The sequence below is a fragment of the Botrytis cinerea genome, chromosome 6 (genome assembly GCF_000143535.2).
Source record: "Botrytis cinerea B05.10 chromosome 6, complete sequence".
Lineage (NCBI taxonomy): Eukaryota > Fungi > Ascomycota > Leotiomycetes > Helotiales > Sclerotiniaceae > Botrytis > Botrytis cinerea.
In genome coordinates this window covers 697,615-714,527 of record NC_037315.1, presented here as the reverse complement: position 1 = coordinate 714,527, position 16,913 = coordinate 697,615, and the positions used below count along the sequence as shown (strand labels likewise).

General features: G+C 46.0%; 4 protein-coding genes across 5 annotated transcripts; 1 reads left to right on the top strand and 3 right to left on the bottom strand.

Moving 5' to 3' along the window:
* Positions 1-450: 450 nt before the first annotated feature.
* Positions 451-2,203, bottom strand: BCIN_06g02010 (hypothetical protein). Its single transcript, XM_001560334.2, has 3 exons — positions 1,832-2,203; positions 1,454-1,663; positions 451-1,355 (listed from the first exon to the last, which is right to left on the bottom strand). The coding sequence occupies exons 1-3, from the start codon at positions 2,111-2,113 to the stop codon at positions 924-926; spliced, it is 924 nt and encodes a 307-aa protein (XP_001560384.1). The 5' UTR covers positions 2,114-2,203; the 3' UTR covers positions 451-923.
* A 160-nt stretch (positions 2,204-2,363) lies between these two features.
* On the bottom strand, positions 2,364-6,599 carry BCIN_06g02000 (hypothetical protein). Its single transcript, XM_001560333.2, has one exon. It carries the CDS (start codon positions 4,673-4,675, stop codon positions 2,840-2,842), a length of 1,836 nt encoding a protein of 611 aa, XP_001560383.2. The 5' UTR covers positions 4,676-6,599; the 3' UTR covers positions 2,364-2,839.
* Positions 6,600-8,737: 2,138 nt separating this feature from the next.
* On the top strand, positions 8,738-11,122 carry BCIN_06g01990 (hypothetical protein). The gene is made up of 4 exons (XM_024693368.1): positions 8,738-9,135; positions 9,197-9,683; positions 9,731-10,350; positions 10,401-11,122. Exons 1-4 carry the CDS (start codon positions 9,051-9,053, stop codon positions 10,901-10,903), a joined length of 1,695 nt encoding a protein of 564 aa, XP_024549154.1. The 5' UTR covers positions 8,738-9,050; the 3' UTR covers positions 10,904-11,122.
* A 401-nt stretch (positions 11,123-11,523) lies between these two features.
* On the bottom strand, positions 11,524-16,777 carry BCIN_06g01980 (hypothetical protein). 2 transcript variants are annotated; one of them, XM_024693366.1, is made up of 3 exons: positions 15,868-16,777; positions 12,791-15,411; positions 11,524-12,734 (listed from the first exon to the last, which is right to left on the bottom strand). In XM_024693366.1, exons 1-3 carry the CDS (start codon positions 16,290-16,292, stop codon positions 12,046-12,048), a joined length of 3,735 nt encoding a protein of 1,244 aa, XP_024549152.1. In that variant the 5' UTR covers positions 16,293-16,777; the 3' UTR covers positions 11,524-12,045. The 2 variants fall into 2 exon arrangements, with proteins under 2 accessions (XP_024549152.1, XP_024549153.1); XM_024693367.1 differs by lacking the exon at positions 15,868-16,777 and having other exon boundaries at positions 11,559-12,734; positions 12,791-15,577.
* Between the last annotated feature and the right edge of the window lie 136 nt (positions 16,778-16,913).

Below are 16,913 nucleotides of genomic sequence, written 5' to 3'. Positions count from 1 at the left end.
GGGACTAGAAAGCTTACCACTCCAGGGTTGACTTTCCTTCCCCGAAGAGCACAGAATGAGAAAAGTAATGTGATTACCCCAAGTCTCCCAACCATGTACGAAGGTAGTGTCACACGAGCGGATATTTATGAATACACTGACAGCCCCGCCCTCGGGAAGATATCATTGTAAATGTCGAATTGTGCTGGTATCGAAAACCCAAGCCTCCAAACCCAACTGTTGGAGATCCCCAACTACTCTCTTTCTTCTCGAAGCCCCTCGCAAAACCCACCTCAATCCATCCATCCCATCTCCACTAACCTCAGATCACAAACACATCCACGCCTCACTCCATCATTCAACCTCACCAGATCTTCCCCTGCTTCTCTCTCCTCTCTCCATCACACACAATAGGCCAGCACTCCTCCCCCCACCCAACAATCTAAACCCATCCTATTTCCATATCCCATCTCCCAAGCCGCCTCTTACCCTATTTCTCCATAACTTTCCCATCTCCTCCCCTCTCCATTCCATTCTCACCCACCCTAAGAATCTCACTACAAAGTAATACAAACACAACAAACACAAGCCGAAAAACCCACATGCACGCACACCGATAAACACAAACACATGACCATACACCCCAGATAATCCAAGTACATCACAGCGACTTGCCATTAAAGATGCCTCAGGAAAATATACAAACCACTACCCCTTATCCTCCAGTAAAGATATCATATCAAATCAAATCATATACAAATATAGAGCTGCGTGCGCCTTTTCAGTATTCCTACACTTGCGAATAAATATTCATATACACGGCATCTAAAGCCCCCCATCTAATAGTGACACAATTCATTCCCCTTCCCCACATCCGGCACGCCATAAATTGCCCATCGCAGATCCATCATACCTACATAACTCATACAACCAACCACTTCACCTCACCTCTTCCAATCACCTACATGTTCCTGAATAATCCTCGCCGCCTGCTCCGGACTATGCTGTCTGCCAATCGCCTCGACAAAATCACCCTCGGGATCCATCAAATAGAAATAAATACTATGATCGACCAAATAATCCTGTCCCTTCTGCACGCCCTCGGGCGTAGAAAAGTAAACGCGATATTTCTTACAGATATCCTTAATTTGTTCCCACGTGCCCGTGAGCCCGATAATGCTAGGATGAAATTCCGCAAGGTAGGTGGCGAGCACGGCTGGCGTATCGCGTGCGGGGTCGCAAGTGATGAAGATAGGGAGGAGAGCTGGGGTAGAGGAGGTACGCGTGGGAGAATTGTTGATGAGATCGATCATTTGAGCCATTTTGTCGAGTTCTTCCGGGCAGATATCCGGACAGTGAGTAAAGCCGAAGTAGACCTATTCAAAGTCATACATTAGCATTCTTTTCCCTTTCTTCTGCACCATCTTCCCCCGTGTACAGCCGCCGACTGCGCAGTGGAAAAACTAAAACGTACCAAACTATATTTTCCCTTCATGTCCTCACTGCTGAATTTGCCTCCCTTGTGATCGAGCAACTCAAACGGTCCGCCAACCTTTGGTCTCCCAACACCTTTTGCAGCCTCCGCTATCCTCTTCCTCTCCATCCTCGCTTTCTCATATCGAAAATAGAAGATCAGCCCCGCGCCTGCTCCAAGAAAGAGGACTCCCGCTGTCCATGAAAAAGGCTGTTCCAGATATAATACGTTAGCGATTATTGTTTCTGCGTAACACATGCTGAATAGGATTCAATAGAAGCTCATTCTCCCCAGGGAGGAGCAATCTCCCACCCCATCCACACACTCCCTGGAATATCATCCATCCATCCGTCTAGAGAAAAGAAAGAATCTCCCTACCCCAGACTTATATCTTGACCTCTGTTCCTGCACCGTCTTATAGCCCCTCCTCCCCGCACTCCCCTCACCCAATCCCACAGTCTTCACCCCCGCACTCGCAGACCCATTGAATCCATTCAATCCGCTCAAACAAGCTTTATTCTGTACACCCCTCGGAATTCTCGAGGCGCAAATCGTAGATAATCGTTGACATTGAAGCCCGAATGTTTTCGCATTCTTTGCACCCGTCTTCGAGATAGTAGAGAGCATTTTCCTACTCGTGGGTAATATGGCGTTTGACATGATTGCTGTGGCTATAGTGTAGAAAGCTTCGGAGGGAGGGGAAGCGATCATGGACTGATGATGCTAGCTTGAAATTTAGAGCTTCAGATCAGTAAGCCCACCTTTGGGACGCCGCTTTAGGCACGTTTCGATTTTCACAATGGCAAATTATTTTGGCCAAAGCAGCGTCATCTAGTTTCATCTAAATTCCTCAGATCAACCCCCTCGCTACAAGCATAAGATCACATTTCAACGGATTTTTAAGTCACATTATTAATTCTTCTTTCATTATTAACTATCTCTACTGCTCTTGTAACTCCTAGTGAATACTATATGCAGCTTCTTCCTCTATCTTACAGAGGTACATTAAAAGGGTGCCTCCCTTTCTCTTGCTTGATGCATCGATTAGAATATGCTCCTTCTTCGCTGAAATTAGTGTACCAAAACTCCTTTGCAACGCCAGTTCCATGCATATGCATCTCCCAGGGAACTAATCCACTCTGTTCTTTCCTGGGATATTCTATTAGATAGGAAAATGAACAGAAATAAAGCAAAAATAGGCCGCCATTCCCACGAAGTAAGTACGCCTATGGGGTACCCTTTCTAGGGGTTTTATTATCTCGATAAAATAATTCATCTCGTGTAGATAAATCCAAAAAAATCCAGGAAACCGAACTAAGAATGATGTGATGACAGATCCTCTGTGACCCACTGAAAAATCACAATGATATAATCATTGTACGTCGTCTATTCACGTCGGCTGACTTGGCTAGCACTGGTACGGCTTCTCTCATCTTCTTCCAAAACATCACTGAGACGAGTTGGATGATGATGACGAGGAAAGGACTCCCAACCTGCACCTGAGCCACCGGCACCATATCCAGATCCTGTGTAATCGGCTGAAGCAGCGGGAGTAGAAGTTGGGTTGCCGGCTGTGCTATTTGTTGGGCCTTGTCCGTACTCAACACCAGCCATTGGGATGGGAGGTCCAGTGACCGGAGCACGACCTTGACGGTGTTGACGAGGGCTGTGCTCATACTCAGCCGTGTCATCATCAGAATCGTCATTTGAGTATGGAATTTTGTTCCCAGCAGCGTCGAGAACGTATCTGCCTTGCCCATCAACCTCGTATTCCTCATCACTGTTTGATCCATCATACTGTCCTTCGGTCCTGCCGGTTTGAGTACTTGGACGGCCTTCAGGTTGTTGATAATAAGAACTTGGTGAGGCAGGTTGTACGGCTGGTGCTTGAGATGAAGATGGTGCGGATGTTGTAGCAGCTCCTCGACGCTGACGAGCATTGTCAATGAATGGATCAGCTGGTTCTGCACGTTGAGAGCGCTGATATTGTTGGTAAGCTTCATTTGATCCAGCTGGACTCTCGGGATCTGCGAATCGACCGCCTGTACGCGCACTTCCACTTCCACTTCCAGAATCAGAAGGACCTCCTTGTCTCGTTGGTGGAAGATCTCGAGCAGCTGTGCTTCCGTGACGACTTGGGACACCTTGGATCATTGGAACAACCTGGACTCCACCCAGCAAGGTTGGCTGACCTTCTCGCAAAGAGATTGTTCGTTCGCGTTCCTCCGTCTCACGACGACCAAGTTCGTCCCATGCTCTACGAGCCTCACTTCTAGCAATCTCCAACTCTCTCTTCAACTCGGAGATCACTTTATCGGAATGATCTTTGCGCCTGGATGCATCAACGGCGTCCTGAATAGCTTGAGCTCTGGAATTACGTTCATCCTCCAATTGTTTTGCCATAACTGCCAAGTTCTCTGTCGCACGTTCCTCCTGTTCTCTTGTCTCAAAAAACCATCTCTGGAATTTGCGCTCAGAAGAAGCTCGTAAACGTTGTAATTCGACAACAGCATGGAAAAGGTTGGCGCCAGCAGCTGATAAATCAGTATTTTGTCGGGATAGCTGCTGTGACAATGGATCGCGATTGATTTCTGAGGAATTTTCTTCGAGTCTGCGAAGCCAGAAACTTGTGAGACCCTCCCAATGCGCAGAGAGAGTCTCCCAGCGCTCGAATGCATGCGGGAATGATGATCGAGTTGGGCCATCACGGCTAGGGACGGTTAAAGGCGCAGGTTGAGCTGGACCGGCTCCAGTGGATAGATTTGGTTGACTTTGACCAGTCTCGGCGGGTTTTGAATGCGCCATTGGTAATCTGAGAGGTGCAATTTCAGGGCCTGTAGGAGTTCTTGATGTCGTGCCACGTCTTTGCATGGGTTGATCGACTGGTCTGATACTCTCTCCGCCACTTGTTGCTCGATCTGTGGCTCTTCGATCTACCCTTTGGGAATTGCTCGAAATTCGTGGTTGTCCTTGCTCTTCGAGTCTTTGTGCTGCAGCGCCAGCAGCTGCTCTTCTCTCTGCTTGCCGCATTAATTCTTCCTCGTTTCTTTTTTGCTCGGCGGCTCGGGCTTTTTGTTCCGACGCTTCAGATGCTTTTCGAGCTTCGCGAGCTTGCCTATCTCTCATAATATCTCTTGGGCCACGAATATGGGGCGAACCAGAAGCTACAGGTCTAGCGCCATTACTAGCCGAGCTCGTGGCTCCTCCTAACATATCTGACATTGAAGCGTTCTCTTCGATGTAATCTGGAGTGAATTGATTGGGTTGGCGCAAGGCTTCTTCAAGGGTATAAAGGATGGCACTCGCAGTGTGCTTATCGATACGTGGAGGATAGGCAGGACTTTTTTCCGGTTCCGGAGAGGGACTTATTGGATGAGGTTCAGTATCGGGATCGTCTGCGATGTCATGAGTGAAGTCGCCTTCACTTGATTGCCGATGGGCGAATTTGATTTGAGGTAAAGGAGAGATTCCAGTTGAAGCCGCTTCAATGTGAGTTCTTCGAAGGGTTCTTCGCTGCTGGCGCTGTTCAGGTTTCGGTGTGGTAAGGTCGTGGGTATCGTGACGGTCGTTAGATATGGGGGCGGGTGGGAGCGTCAGCTCTGCTGGATTTGTTGAATTTGGGCGAGAGGAAAACAAGGTGAACGCTGCTCAATAGAATGCCCGAAATGGGATAAAGTAGAGAAGCGTTGCTTGAGTGTAAAAATAAAGAGAAGCTAGTAAGATTAGAGGATAGAAGGAGAAAGGATGCGGTCTGATGCTAAAGTTATCGGTGGTGTTGCTTTTGTTGCAAGTTGCTGGTTTTTGAGGTTGTTGTTTGGAAAGAAGGTCGAGATGGAGACTGAGACTTTGTACCTCCCAGGGTTTGAAGGGAGGACCAAAAGTGAAAAACAGAGAAGTGAATTTCAAGAGTCGAAAGACGATAGATAGATAGAAGGAGGTTTTTCGGTGTGAATAAGATATTAAGAGGTTGGACGAATGGTGGGCTATTTTTAAACGAGAGAGGTTAAAAAGAGGAAGGCTGGGCTAGTTGAATCAAAGCACTTCAACAACAACAACAACAACACCAACAACAAGCAGCTATTGTAGAGCTAATAAGAAAGGATACAGGAGAGCTGGATCCTTTGGCTTGCTCGCAAATCCAAGGAATTGGCCTTTTTACTAGTCGTCGATATTGGTATTGATTCCGCAATCGATATCGAGGGTGAATGTGGAAAGCTGGACGGCTTATTACGTATTCGCGCGCATAAAGATCTCCCAAGATTATAAGCTTGGTTGCAAGGATATTTCCCCCCTCGGTATTTTGCGCAGGAGAGCTCTTGAATCGCAAATTGAACGACGACTTCTGGAGAATGAAGGTATCGGTGGAAATTGGCGCGAGAAGAGAGGAGAAGTTAGAGCGTGTATCGATGGGCATGAAGATATCATGCTCGCACAGTGACTGGACTTAATTGCAAATTTCGTGTCGAGGGCGGTTAGAGGGAGTACCGTTACCGTTTCCGTTCCTGGAGGTGAGTGAGTGGTGAAGAATCGAGTACTTGGTACACATGGATGAAGAAGATGTGGGTATCCGTCAATGCGCAACGCAACGCAACGCAACGCCTCTCGATGATTTGGTGGAATAGATGCTTGGGTGAGACTTGAAAGGACTGGAAATGTGATGCGATGATGTACGTAGGTATCGAGTCTGAAGGAAATGGTGTATGTGATTCAATTGATGTAGTATTTATCAATTAGAATATCGAATATCAAATTCTATTGATCATGTCTGCTCTGATCTGAGGTTCGTTCTAGGTATCAATCAATCGTGACATAGAGCGCTCTGGCTCCCTCGAATATTTCAGAGTAATAAACTTTGAATCATAACATCATTCTGTCAGACCAAGACATTCAGAGGCAAGACAAGATACGTTCTCTCTTGACGTCTAGAAGAGATGTAGTCGCTTTGTTTTGAAACTAGACCTTTTTTTCTTCGGGTAATGAATGGTATCGGCAATTCCGGATGAAAATCCAAGTACGATTCAAGCAGGTTGGAAAAGAAATATATATATGGTGGCGTTGGAGAACTTTGGAGGAAGAATTATGGAATCCCGTCGCAAAAAGAAAAGAAAAAGCTTTCTTTACTCGACGTCAAAGGTCTCCATGAAACTTGGTTTTGGTTTTGGGACGGGAGCTTTTAGTGCTGTGCTGGCATTGTAGCATAGCATGAGCTGCATGGTTCAAGGGGTATAATAAGGATTGGTTCCGCTATTTCTACTCGGATAAAAAGTGGATGCTGGGAGTACAATGTAGATGTGAATGTAGATGTAGACACAGATGTAGACACAGATATAGACGTAGATATAGACGTAGATATAGATGTAGATATAGATATAGATGGTAGTAACAATAAATTCTCAATCGATCCATCCTATCTACAGCTATTGCTACACCAATTATGCGATACATTCAAGAGCGTCTAATTGAACAAAGCAAACCGGGAAAAGACGCAAGAAACCTCTTCCCCTTCGACTATCCATCGAGTTTGTTATATTAAGATCCCGTCCTGTTCAACACACATAGCTCGTGGTACCTGTACAGGCTGTACTTTCAAAGACGATTAAATTATTAGTATTATGCTGAAGGTGTAGATACAGATTTTAGAATTAATATACGAACGATATTTGATGTCCAATCAAGAACCTTTCTGCCGTTGACGAGAGAGCTATGAAATATACGCCTAGAATTTCAATATCGCTAAACAAATCTACTCCAAAAGATCGTTCAAATATCTACCGGTCAAGATAATAGAATGATATCACACATCGCCAAACATTAGACCTTCTCGATCCATCCAGAAACCTCCTCCCAAGATCAATTTCTCCCTCTTCTACTTCTACACCCGCGTGAGATATGCTCAAGTAGGTACCCGTCCCACCGACCAGTCCACCAGTCTAAGGTCCACACAAAAACCAATCATATCGAATCACATCACAACCAAGCAAATATCTCAGAACTCCTTATATATCAACATACAAACCTCCTTTCTCCAACAAAAACGATTTCCGCCCGAATTTAACAAGTCCAATAATCAAAAGTCGTCTTGATCCTTTACATTCGTATTACAGATATATCGATTAGAATTTATCTTCATATACTCACCCAAGACTTTTCCATCTTCCCAATAGGAATCACTCTCTTTTTCACATTTACTAAAATTACAAAACTATATGTACTCCGCTCACTTCCATCCTTTCTCTCCTCTTCTATCTCCTAAGCCTCCTACCCCAAAACCAAACCATACAAACCATTTCCAATCAAGCAATCTCCCACCACACACAAACCCCATTCCCAGCTTCCCCCAAAACTCCACTCACTTCCCCAATGGATCAACATACAATCTAGATCCATCCCATCAACAATCCCACGCCTATCCGCATTTAACCGAGCACATCGCCGACTACCCCAAAACTAAGCCTGCATAGGGGAACGAAGTCAATACCACAGTCTAGAGACGGCAGAGCTCTGAAGAGCTTCAGCAAACCATTATTAAACCAACAATAATTATTCCAGCCAGAAATCTCATATCCTAACACTCGTAGATAGAGGTGATTGAAAGAGTTTAACAAAAGGCCTCTTCAATAAAATGATACAGAATCATGCTTCAGTTGTTCATCTCATGTGCTCGCTTGCTTACTGAGTGAGCCTCACTCACATACTTGCTCCCATGCATCACATATCAATATATCAGCCCTGGATGAACTCTTCCATCAACTCTTCCCGATCCCTCTTTCTGAGAAGGGGAAATCTACAGATCACAGATTATATCACAGCACCGTATGCCCAATGATGCAAATCCCCAGCATTAAAACAGATAAACTACAATACCACAAAATCGACGCATCTAACATTTCAAAAATAAACAATACACAACAAAGTAAGACAGCGGTTCACAAAGCCTGAGAATCCCATTATTCACAATGAGGAACATGGCATATTTTAAGTTTGTTGAACATCAGCTGGGACAGGAGGGACATGGTATCTGCTTCTGACTAGTGGTCCAGTAAGATGCTCAGAATACTGATTGTCTGCCTGCCTGTGAGAGTAAAACGCCAAACGACAAGTGAACGACTCGTATTGGATGAGGAGAGGGCTGTGTTGATTTTTACTCAACTGACCTTACTCACCAAAAATCAACCAAAAGCTGACTATTTTCAATAATCAATATCTATTCGACCACAAATGAATTCATGTAGTTTTCTCACATCAATCGATGGAGAATTAAGTCAAAAATCACACAGTTCTTTTGGATCTATTCTATTCAATCTCGATCCTAGATTATTCGAAACTCCTACCATAATGTTGATGCATTTTGAACTTCTACCCCGACTCTTTTCGACAACCCAATTCTTGATTCTCAACCATTGTTAGCAGCTAGCTCCAAGCCTTCAGCCAATATTTTCATGCCCCCCGGACTATGACACGAGAAACATAAAAGGGAAGAGGGAGAAGAGATGGATGGCCGGCTTGACTTCCAAAATCATTTGCTTCTTGTTCTAAAAGTTACAAATCTATATCAAAACATCATAGCAACACTTTTATTATTGATATAGAGGAGAAGATGAATTGGAGATCTATAAAGATGAGTTTAAACTCTATAAAGGTGGCTTTGAGCCCCATAATGATGCTTTGGAGCTGGATTGCAGGTGATCTTTACTTTCTCCTGCACCTACGTATCCCTCACCTCACTGACATGCCACTACTCAGCTCTGGCGATTGCAGCCTTGCACTACAAAATATTGAGCTGTCTCAACGGAAAACGCGACATTGATACCATTTCCCAATCGTGGGCAACGAACTTCTCCACTGTCCTCGCTCGCTTAGTGTCTTTTTTTCTCGGGTGTTCACTTCTCGCCGCTTTCGCGCCCTTGCTATGGAAGAGCCTACAAGCAAGTTCCCAGACTGTCGAGACAATCGATCGTATGCTGGCCTTACAAACCGGTCTGATGGGCTTGCAACATAAGAAGGTGTGGCGTGTGTCGAAACCTATCTGTCTTACGGCTTTGGTGTTGCAAGGAACTCTTGTGGCAACCAGTTTTCCACCCGGAGCATTGGTTGCGAGTTCCATGCCGTACGTGTCAAAGTCGATCCGCACCGTACCTACATGGAATCCGAGTTTCAGAGGGGCGAATGACTCTGTGAGAGAAATGACAAACCACGCTCTCTTCCAGATGTGGTATGGAGATGCGTACAGGTGAGTCTCTCTTTGTATCGACGGTATGGATGCTGATTCTGTCACAGAAGTCCAAGGTTCTCCCTCAACAAGCTGGCCAAAGCCAATATCCACGGGGGCCAGTACACGCCCACCACAAGTCCATGCGGAAGCAACTGCACATACGAGGTCGCAATTCAAGGCCCAGCATTTGAATGCAAGGAAGGTATCACTTCTGACCTCCGTACTCTCACAACAGAGTACTACGGCAATAAAAGCACTACACCCCTCACAACCACCGAATTCAACCCCAAATTAATCAATTACCTCGCCGCAATGAACGGCAGCGCTCTTTACCACAACTCAAGTGCCATCTTCGAAATCCAATATGCAAATGGCACTTTCGGCGCCTACGAAGTCCCGCCCTTATCCAGCCTCAGTTGCACGGCGTGGTACGCAGATTACACATTTGAAATCTCGTACAGCAACGGCGTCCAAAGCGTGATCACGCAGGTCAACAAGACCAGCGTCATCACTGGTGCCGTGCTGTCAGCACTCTCGCTTTCCCAGCAAGACAACGGGTCTTCGTTCTCGGATGACCATATCCTCTCCTCTGGGTATGCCCTGGGACAAGCGTACCGTGATACAAACATCTACGCCATTCTGGACTCTGTGACTTCGGCTCTCAGCGGTGCCGTAAGCGGGTACGGTCTGTCATCTTGCTTTCCCATGAAATAACTCACACTGACGCCAATCCAGGCAACGAAGCTTTGTTCGTCTCCAACACCATGATCCTGGAATCCTCAATGGCAGAATACGCACCATCCACACACATCTACGCGGACGGCTACACCCCAGCCGACACCCTCTCAGCCACCCTAAAAATCTCTCCAGCCACAGTGCAAAACGTGCTCGAGAACGTAATGATCTCACTGCTATCCATCGCCAACGCCGAGACAAGCACCTCCGTCCAGACAACGACCTACTTCACAACCTACAGCTTTGCATCCCGTTACAAGCAGCTCGTACTGCCGTATGCGCTGGCGCTTGGCTTGAGTCTGGTGCTCGTGGTGTATGCAATCTATACTACAATTAAGTGTTCCGGTTTGCCGAGGAAGGGGCGTGTGGTGGATGTGCTGAGGGTGGTGAGTCGGAAGGATAATCAGGGCGTGATAGATAGGGCGAGGGATGCGCCGTTTGAGACGTCGGAGACGTTGAAGGAGGCGGTTAGGAAGTTGAAGAACGAAAAGATTCAAGTTTGAGGGGGAGGGTGATGGCTCAGGAGAGAGGGGGAAGGTGGAATAATGAATACTATCAATAAATAGAAGGAGACTGTTTTCTTTTCTCTGTAGGTATAAAATTAGCTAAAATTTAGATGGATTAACTAGAAGCTTTACACCCCAAGCAAGGTTCCTTTAACCTTACGATATCATTCTAACTTGAGCTGTAAATGATTGTCGTGTTTAATTTATTAGGCTTCATAAATCAGATAGATTACAGAAGAGTAAACGTAATAAATATTATAAAACATGTGGGGTTACTTCGCATTATTGACCTTATTTTCACACATTTGTATTACAGATGTATCTTCACATATTTCAAACTTAGGACTTTCTCCTTCTTTCTTCCATCTCCACTCCACCCTCTCTCCAAAATCAAACCACCCAAACCATTTCCAACCAAGCAATCTCTCACCCCCCCGCTTCCACACTTAATCCCCTCCCATTACCAAAATCTTTCAAAAGCTCACTCATTTCCTCCATCCAACTAACCCCCCCCCCCCATATCCCCTTCCCCCTTCCTACTCCTTCACAATTCATCCCATCCCAACATAAGAAACCAAAAAATCACATCACATCACACAAAACTGCACAATCAAGCATCCTAATCGATTTCTACATCAAATTTGATATGTCCATGTATGTCCATGTATGTCCATTTCCATTCTCTACTTTTTGCATTTCTCACCCCCGCTGGAACTAGCCCAGCTACACAACCCTCATATCTATCAACAACAATGCTAAAAGATATGATATCTAACAACAACTCGCTAAATCTTCACAATATGTTATTCCCCATCCCAAAAAATGCAACAAAAAGACACAAAAGATTTAAAGAAACGCTGTGGCAGATATGCCAATCCTCTTATGCCCCTCTCCATATGCTCTTCTTGTACTTCCCCATATATGCCCAAACACCAATGATGTACAACCACCATGATTCAGTCCTCCCAAACATATGAAAATGAAAACCTCAAAAGAAAATACACAACAGAAATATCTATGTGGAGTGTTGTACTGAGTAGAGCTTTACGCTGTAGATATGGTATAACATGCTATTTGGCATACACCATTTGTTTCCCTGCCTACCTCTATCCTTGACCGCTCAACCATCAGCTGAAACTCTAAGCGGCACTGGCTGAACTCTCCTGCTCATGAGTTTGTACCCTCTTCGACTTGTCTCTTTTCTTGCCCACCACATCTTTCAGAACCAACAGTTTCTCCTCTGTGATCCTAATCGCATCTTCTACCTCTCTCTCATCCATCCTCTCACTCTTTAACCTATCTTCTATATCCAACCTCTCCATAGGCATTCTCCCCACTTCTCGTAATCTATCCATCCCCGCCCTCTCCTCTAACCACAGCCAAAGTTCACTTTCCTCTCTTCTCCAGATTTCTTCATATGCTGCGATTCTCTCCGGGGTGCCTAGATAGCTCATTCCCATATCTCTATTCCCGCCACCACCTCCAATGGGTAGTCCAAAACGGAACCAACTCGCTACTAGAAGTCCGACGAGAAGTCCATAAAGTATATTCCCTGTCATCAATGGTTTGACGATATCGAAAATCGGCTCAAATATACCACGAACGGGCTCAAAGAGACCCCAGTTAGTGGCCTCTGGTTTAGTCTCCGAAGCACCATCGGTAACTTTGCTAAGATTGTTTGCCTTCGATCCTTTGCGTCCTTTCTTTTTGCCTTTAGCTGGAGCGCTTGGTGCTCCAGAGCGTTTGGTACTGACAGCTGCTTTGAGCGCGGCTATGATATCTTTCGTGTATTGCACTTGGCCATCATTCGCACCCTTTTCAATCGGAGCTGTGTTGATATTAGTATGACAATTCAATATCTCGGAAGATCACAAGAGAACTTACTTTTCAGCCAACTCTTGCCCGTCCACTCAATTGCACAGTTGACTTGCAATCGAGTACCATTGCCTTCTGACCATGAAAGACAATACCTAGTCTTGGTGCTGAAAACGTTGCCGCTAGGTACATCCGGAGTTACTGTTGATATTGTTACGGAAATTGCTTTCTCAAGATCCATGGCGTCCAGAGTCTCTGTAGAGACACATTTGGTTTGCTTGGGACCAATCGCACCATTCAAAGGCTTGATATAGGAGTAATTTCGAACCTTGTTCTCCAAGGACAAAGGAACTTTAGCGTTCTCCTCGTAAGTCAGCTCGAGGCATTTCTGTTCATTAGTGAGCCAATCCCGCATCCAAGTTATAGATGCAGGTCCAAACATAAGACTATAAACCTTTCCAAGGGGAGCTGGAATAGTTTCATCCGCGAGGATTTTCGCATAATGTGTGTCGCCGTCGGCACAAGTTGTTGGGGCATGTGCAGTTGGACCAGGATAGTCTACTGCAGCCGTCGGACTAGCTTGTTTACCTCCATCGGACTGAGCCCCATTGGCCATAACAGCAGCGGATGCCTTTCTACTGACAACCTTTTCACCAGCCTCACTACCCACGACGCTACCGTCGGCTTGCGTGAAACTCATGCCGTCTTCATCGTCTTCATCTTCATCGTAGACTTCCCCGCTACCTTCGCTGTCATCTGAGGACTGTGAGATACTACCTGGACGAGAAACAGGAACAGTACCATCGTCTTTCACTGTCTTGTCACCGCCAGTCCCTTCAAGAGTAACGCCATTTAACGAACTTCTTAAGTTCGGGTGGCCAATCTTCCAAATACCGACTATGAGATCATACGTTGAATCACGACTTGTAAAACTAGCAAACACATTCTTTGCATGCAATGTCGAAATCATTAAGCCGTTCTTGAATAGCAGTGCTGTGCTTCTCTTTTCCACAGAAATGATCTCGTCGAAGCTCATAACCAATGTTGTTACCCAACCAAAGATATTGCTACTGAAACACAAGTGACCTTCGGAGACGTATAATCGACCATGGGCGAGAATTTCTCTTTGCAAAGCGCAGCTATAATCTTCGATGAGATAGTCATCATCCGGTACACTTCTGAAAAGAGCGTGAAAATCCTTATTTCTCTTCTTGCTTGCCACTGCAAATCCAGTGATCTTGGGCGCCGATGAACCTGGGCTTCCGATAGATGAATTAGCTGCAGCAATTGCCGCCCCGATTGTTGTACCAGTTGCTGCAGAGCTGCCCCGTTTCCTATGTTTTTTACCGCTTTGGATGCTGCCACTACGTTGGTTACCAGACTTCCCTTCATATAAACTTCCATTTGGAGGAGTTCGATCTCCGTTTATGCTTGGCTCGTAGACGGAACGTGGACGTGCAAGAGTATGCAAGTCGTCAAGTTGAGGGGTAGCCACCGCTTCGAGATTTTCTCCAGTCAACATGTTTGGGGCAGTGGCAGAACGATTTGCGAAAAAGTGGTCATCCCTAGCATGATCAGACCTTCCGCGGACCTCCTCTGGATACTTCGGCATTGTTGGAGTATTTCCTTCTTCTGAAATCCCGAATTGGCTCAAACTGAGATCGCCCATACCCAAAGTCTTAACGGCTGGCTCTTTTTCTTCCATAAGATTCTCTGTATCTATCTTCTCTCCCAATGCTTCGACTTCTGGGCTCTCAATCTCCTGTATACCTGATATTGCGTGTGCACCACTCTTACTCCTCGTCCCCCCTGGGACTGACGTGTTCGTGATGCTGTTGCTCAATGTATTTGCAGCGTTCTGAGCGGCAGAAAATACTGATGAGAAGAAACCCGATTGATTTTGTCCTGGCGTAATTGCTCCGTTCTCTGGTGTGGGTGTCAATGGCGCAGACTGGATGTTCGATAATTTACTTGGGACTCCTGAAGCAGAACCTGATCGAATTCGTCGATGTGATATCATATTTCCAGAAGGAGAAACTAAAACATTTGGACCGAACTTGGTAGGGGACTCTGGGCTAGTGACAGAAGTAAATTGCGGCGATCTTGTGTCCGTTGGCGTTGGAGGTGTATTAACGATAACAGGGGCCGGCCTGTTCACAGATGGTGGAGTCTGAGGACGTGGGGTTGTATCGATAGTAATGAGCTTGCCCTTTTCAATTTGTGGCCTCTCAGGAGACGATGTTGTAGATCGAGACTTACCGGGGGGGAAATGTTTATCAGAAAGGATGGAACCAACTTTAACATTAATGAGACTCCCCCGCCTGGAATCAGCCCCACCGTCCTTTGTATTCAGTGATTGATCAGCCCCGCCCCCTCCAGCCTTGCGTTCTGGACTGGTATTTGTGCTTGACCCGCGTCTTGGTTTGAATACGTCTTTGAGTCTGCCAACTGGCGAAGATGACCGCCTTTGAGATCCGTCGATGGGCGCTCGAAGGTTGTGCGAGAGGCTCTTGGAAGCTGACTCGGAGGTAGCCAGGCTGTCTGAGGAGTCTGCGAATGGCTCTCCTTCTGAGTGGGAAGGTAAGGGTCCGATTTGTGGAAATGTCGAGGTGTGTATGAGTGGGGACGAAGAAGTAAGATATCCGGTGTGCGAAGGGTGCGAAGTCAATGGTGGAGGTGTTTCGGCGGCCCTATCAAAACAGCAATTTGAATTAGAAACTTAATTACCCAGAGCTAAGATCAGTTCTCCACACGTCAAAGCAAAGAGGCGTGCTAAAAATAAGTAGCGGCAGCGTGAGATGGATCAAAATATGGATAGAAATCGCAAATCAAGCGACTCGGTGGCAATGCAATGTCGATGTTGTGATTTTAGAGCACAAGTGTTGTGCTGCATGCACGATTGACGATGTTAATGGGGGATAAAGCCTGCAATGTTGTGGTTGTGACGCCTGAGATACCCCTAATGGGTCCCCCCAAACCTTTTCGCCTTTTAAACCATGTCTCATTGTAATCCCCAAACCTTGAAAGAACCGCGCGGGATTGACAGAGAATTATCGGTCAGGAGAGCAGAAGGAAATGAAATAATAAAAGAAAAAGGAGGGCAAGCAATCAAATCCGAACACCTATGGCAAGAGTGGGTTACTTACGACTCCGTTTCCGAATCATATGTTAACAGACTACTTCCCCCAGAGAGGTTTCTGTTGATGGGATTCCTGATATCGTTCTCCAGCGTTCCTCGCTCAGCAATATATTTCCCACGAGCTACTTCTTCTGCCAGACGTTGTTCGGCCTCCTCTCGTTGCAGCCGCTTCTTTTTCTTTTCGAATCCCTTCGGCACGAACTTCTTGAGGCTATTCGACGCATGGCTTTCCTCCTCGGATTCCGAATCTTTCTTGATCTTATCCATCACTTGCTCCAACGAGGCACGGAAACCATGCGACGCCTCACTTCCGCCGCTCCTCACCGAGTGCGATGTTGAATTTCTATGCCTTCTCCCGTTCCGCGACTTCGAAAAGATACCGGTTGATTTGGAAGATTCTGAAGCCGTTGGCGATGTGGGAATGTCGTCCATGGCGGGTGTGCCAGCCAGAAATCTGCAAGAGTGAGTAATTGGAATCTACCATCTACCGAAGAGGGGATTCGCGGTCGAGGGACAGTCTTTTCGAGATGGAGATGTTGATATGCAGTGTAATTCGTGCAGTGCGATATGCGAATAGTAGGTACTGAGTAAGTGGTACGGTAGATTCGAAGGTTGGAACATGTAGATTCAAGGTTCCACGTCCATGAAATGGATCCACGATAAGAAAGTATGACGGGCGGGAACCAGAACCGGCTCGACTGGAATGAGACTTGGTTTTGGGACGAACTAAAGATCCTTCGTAAAAGTATTAACTGACTGCACTTCTCCGTTCGAGAGCAAACCAGACGATATGACGCGTTAATAGGTGATGATGCTTGAATTGGATTGAATTTCACACGGAGTAGTATAATTGTTCAAATACTAGGTACGGCACGTCCGGTATACACAAAACCAAACAAAAGACGTTAGATTCCAACACACTCTCAAAGACTTTGGTGAAGTCTTCCCTCCCTATTAAGTATTAAGTTGCCAGTAGAGTAGCTGGGTACCCAGTATTTACTTGATTGATTGAGTTGCAGCCAGAAAGTTCAATCACGACCTTGGCCACTGCTC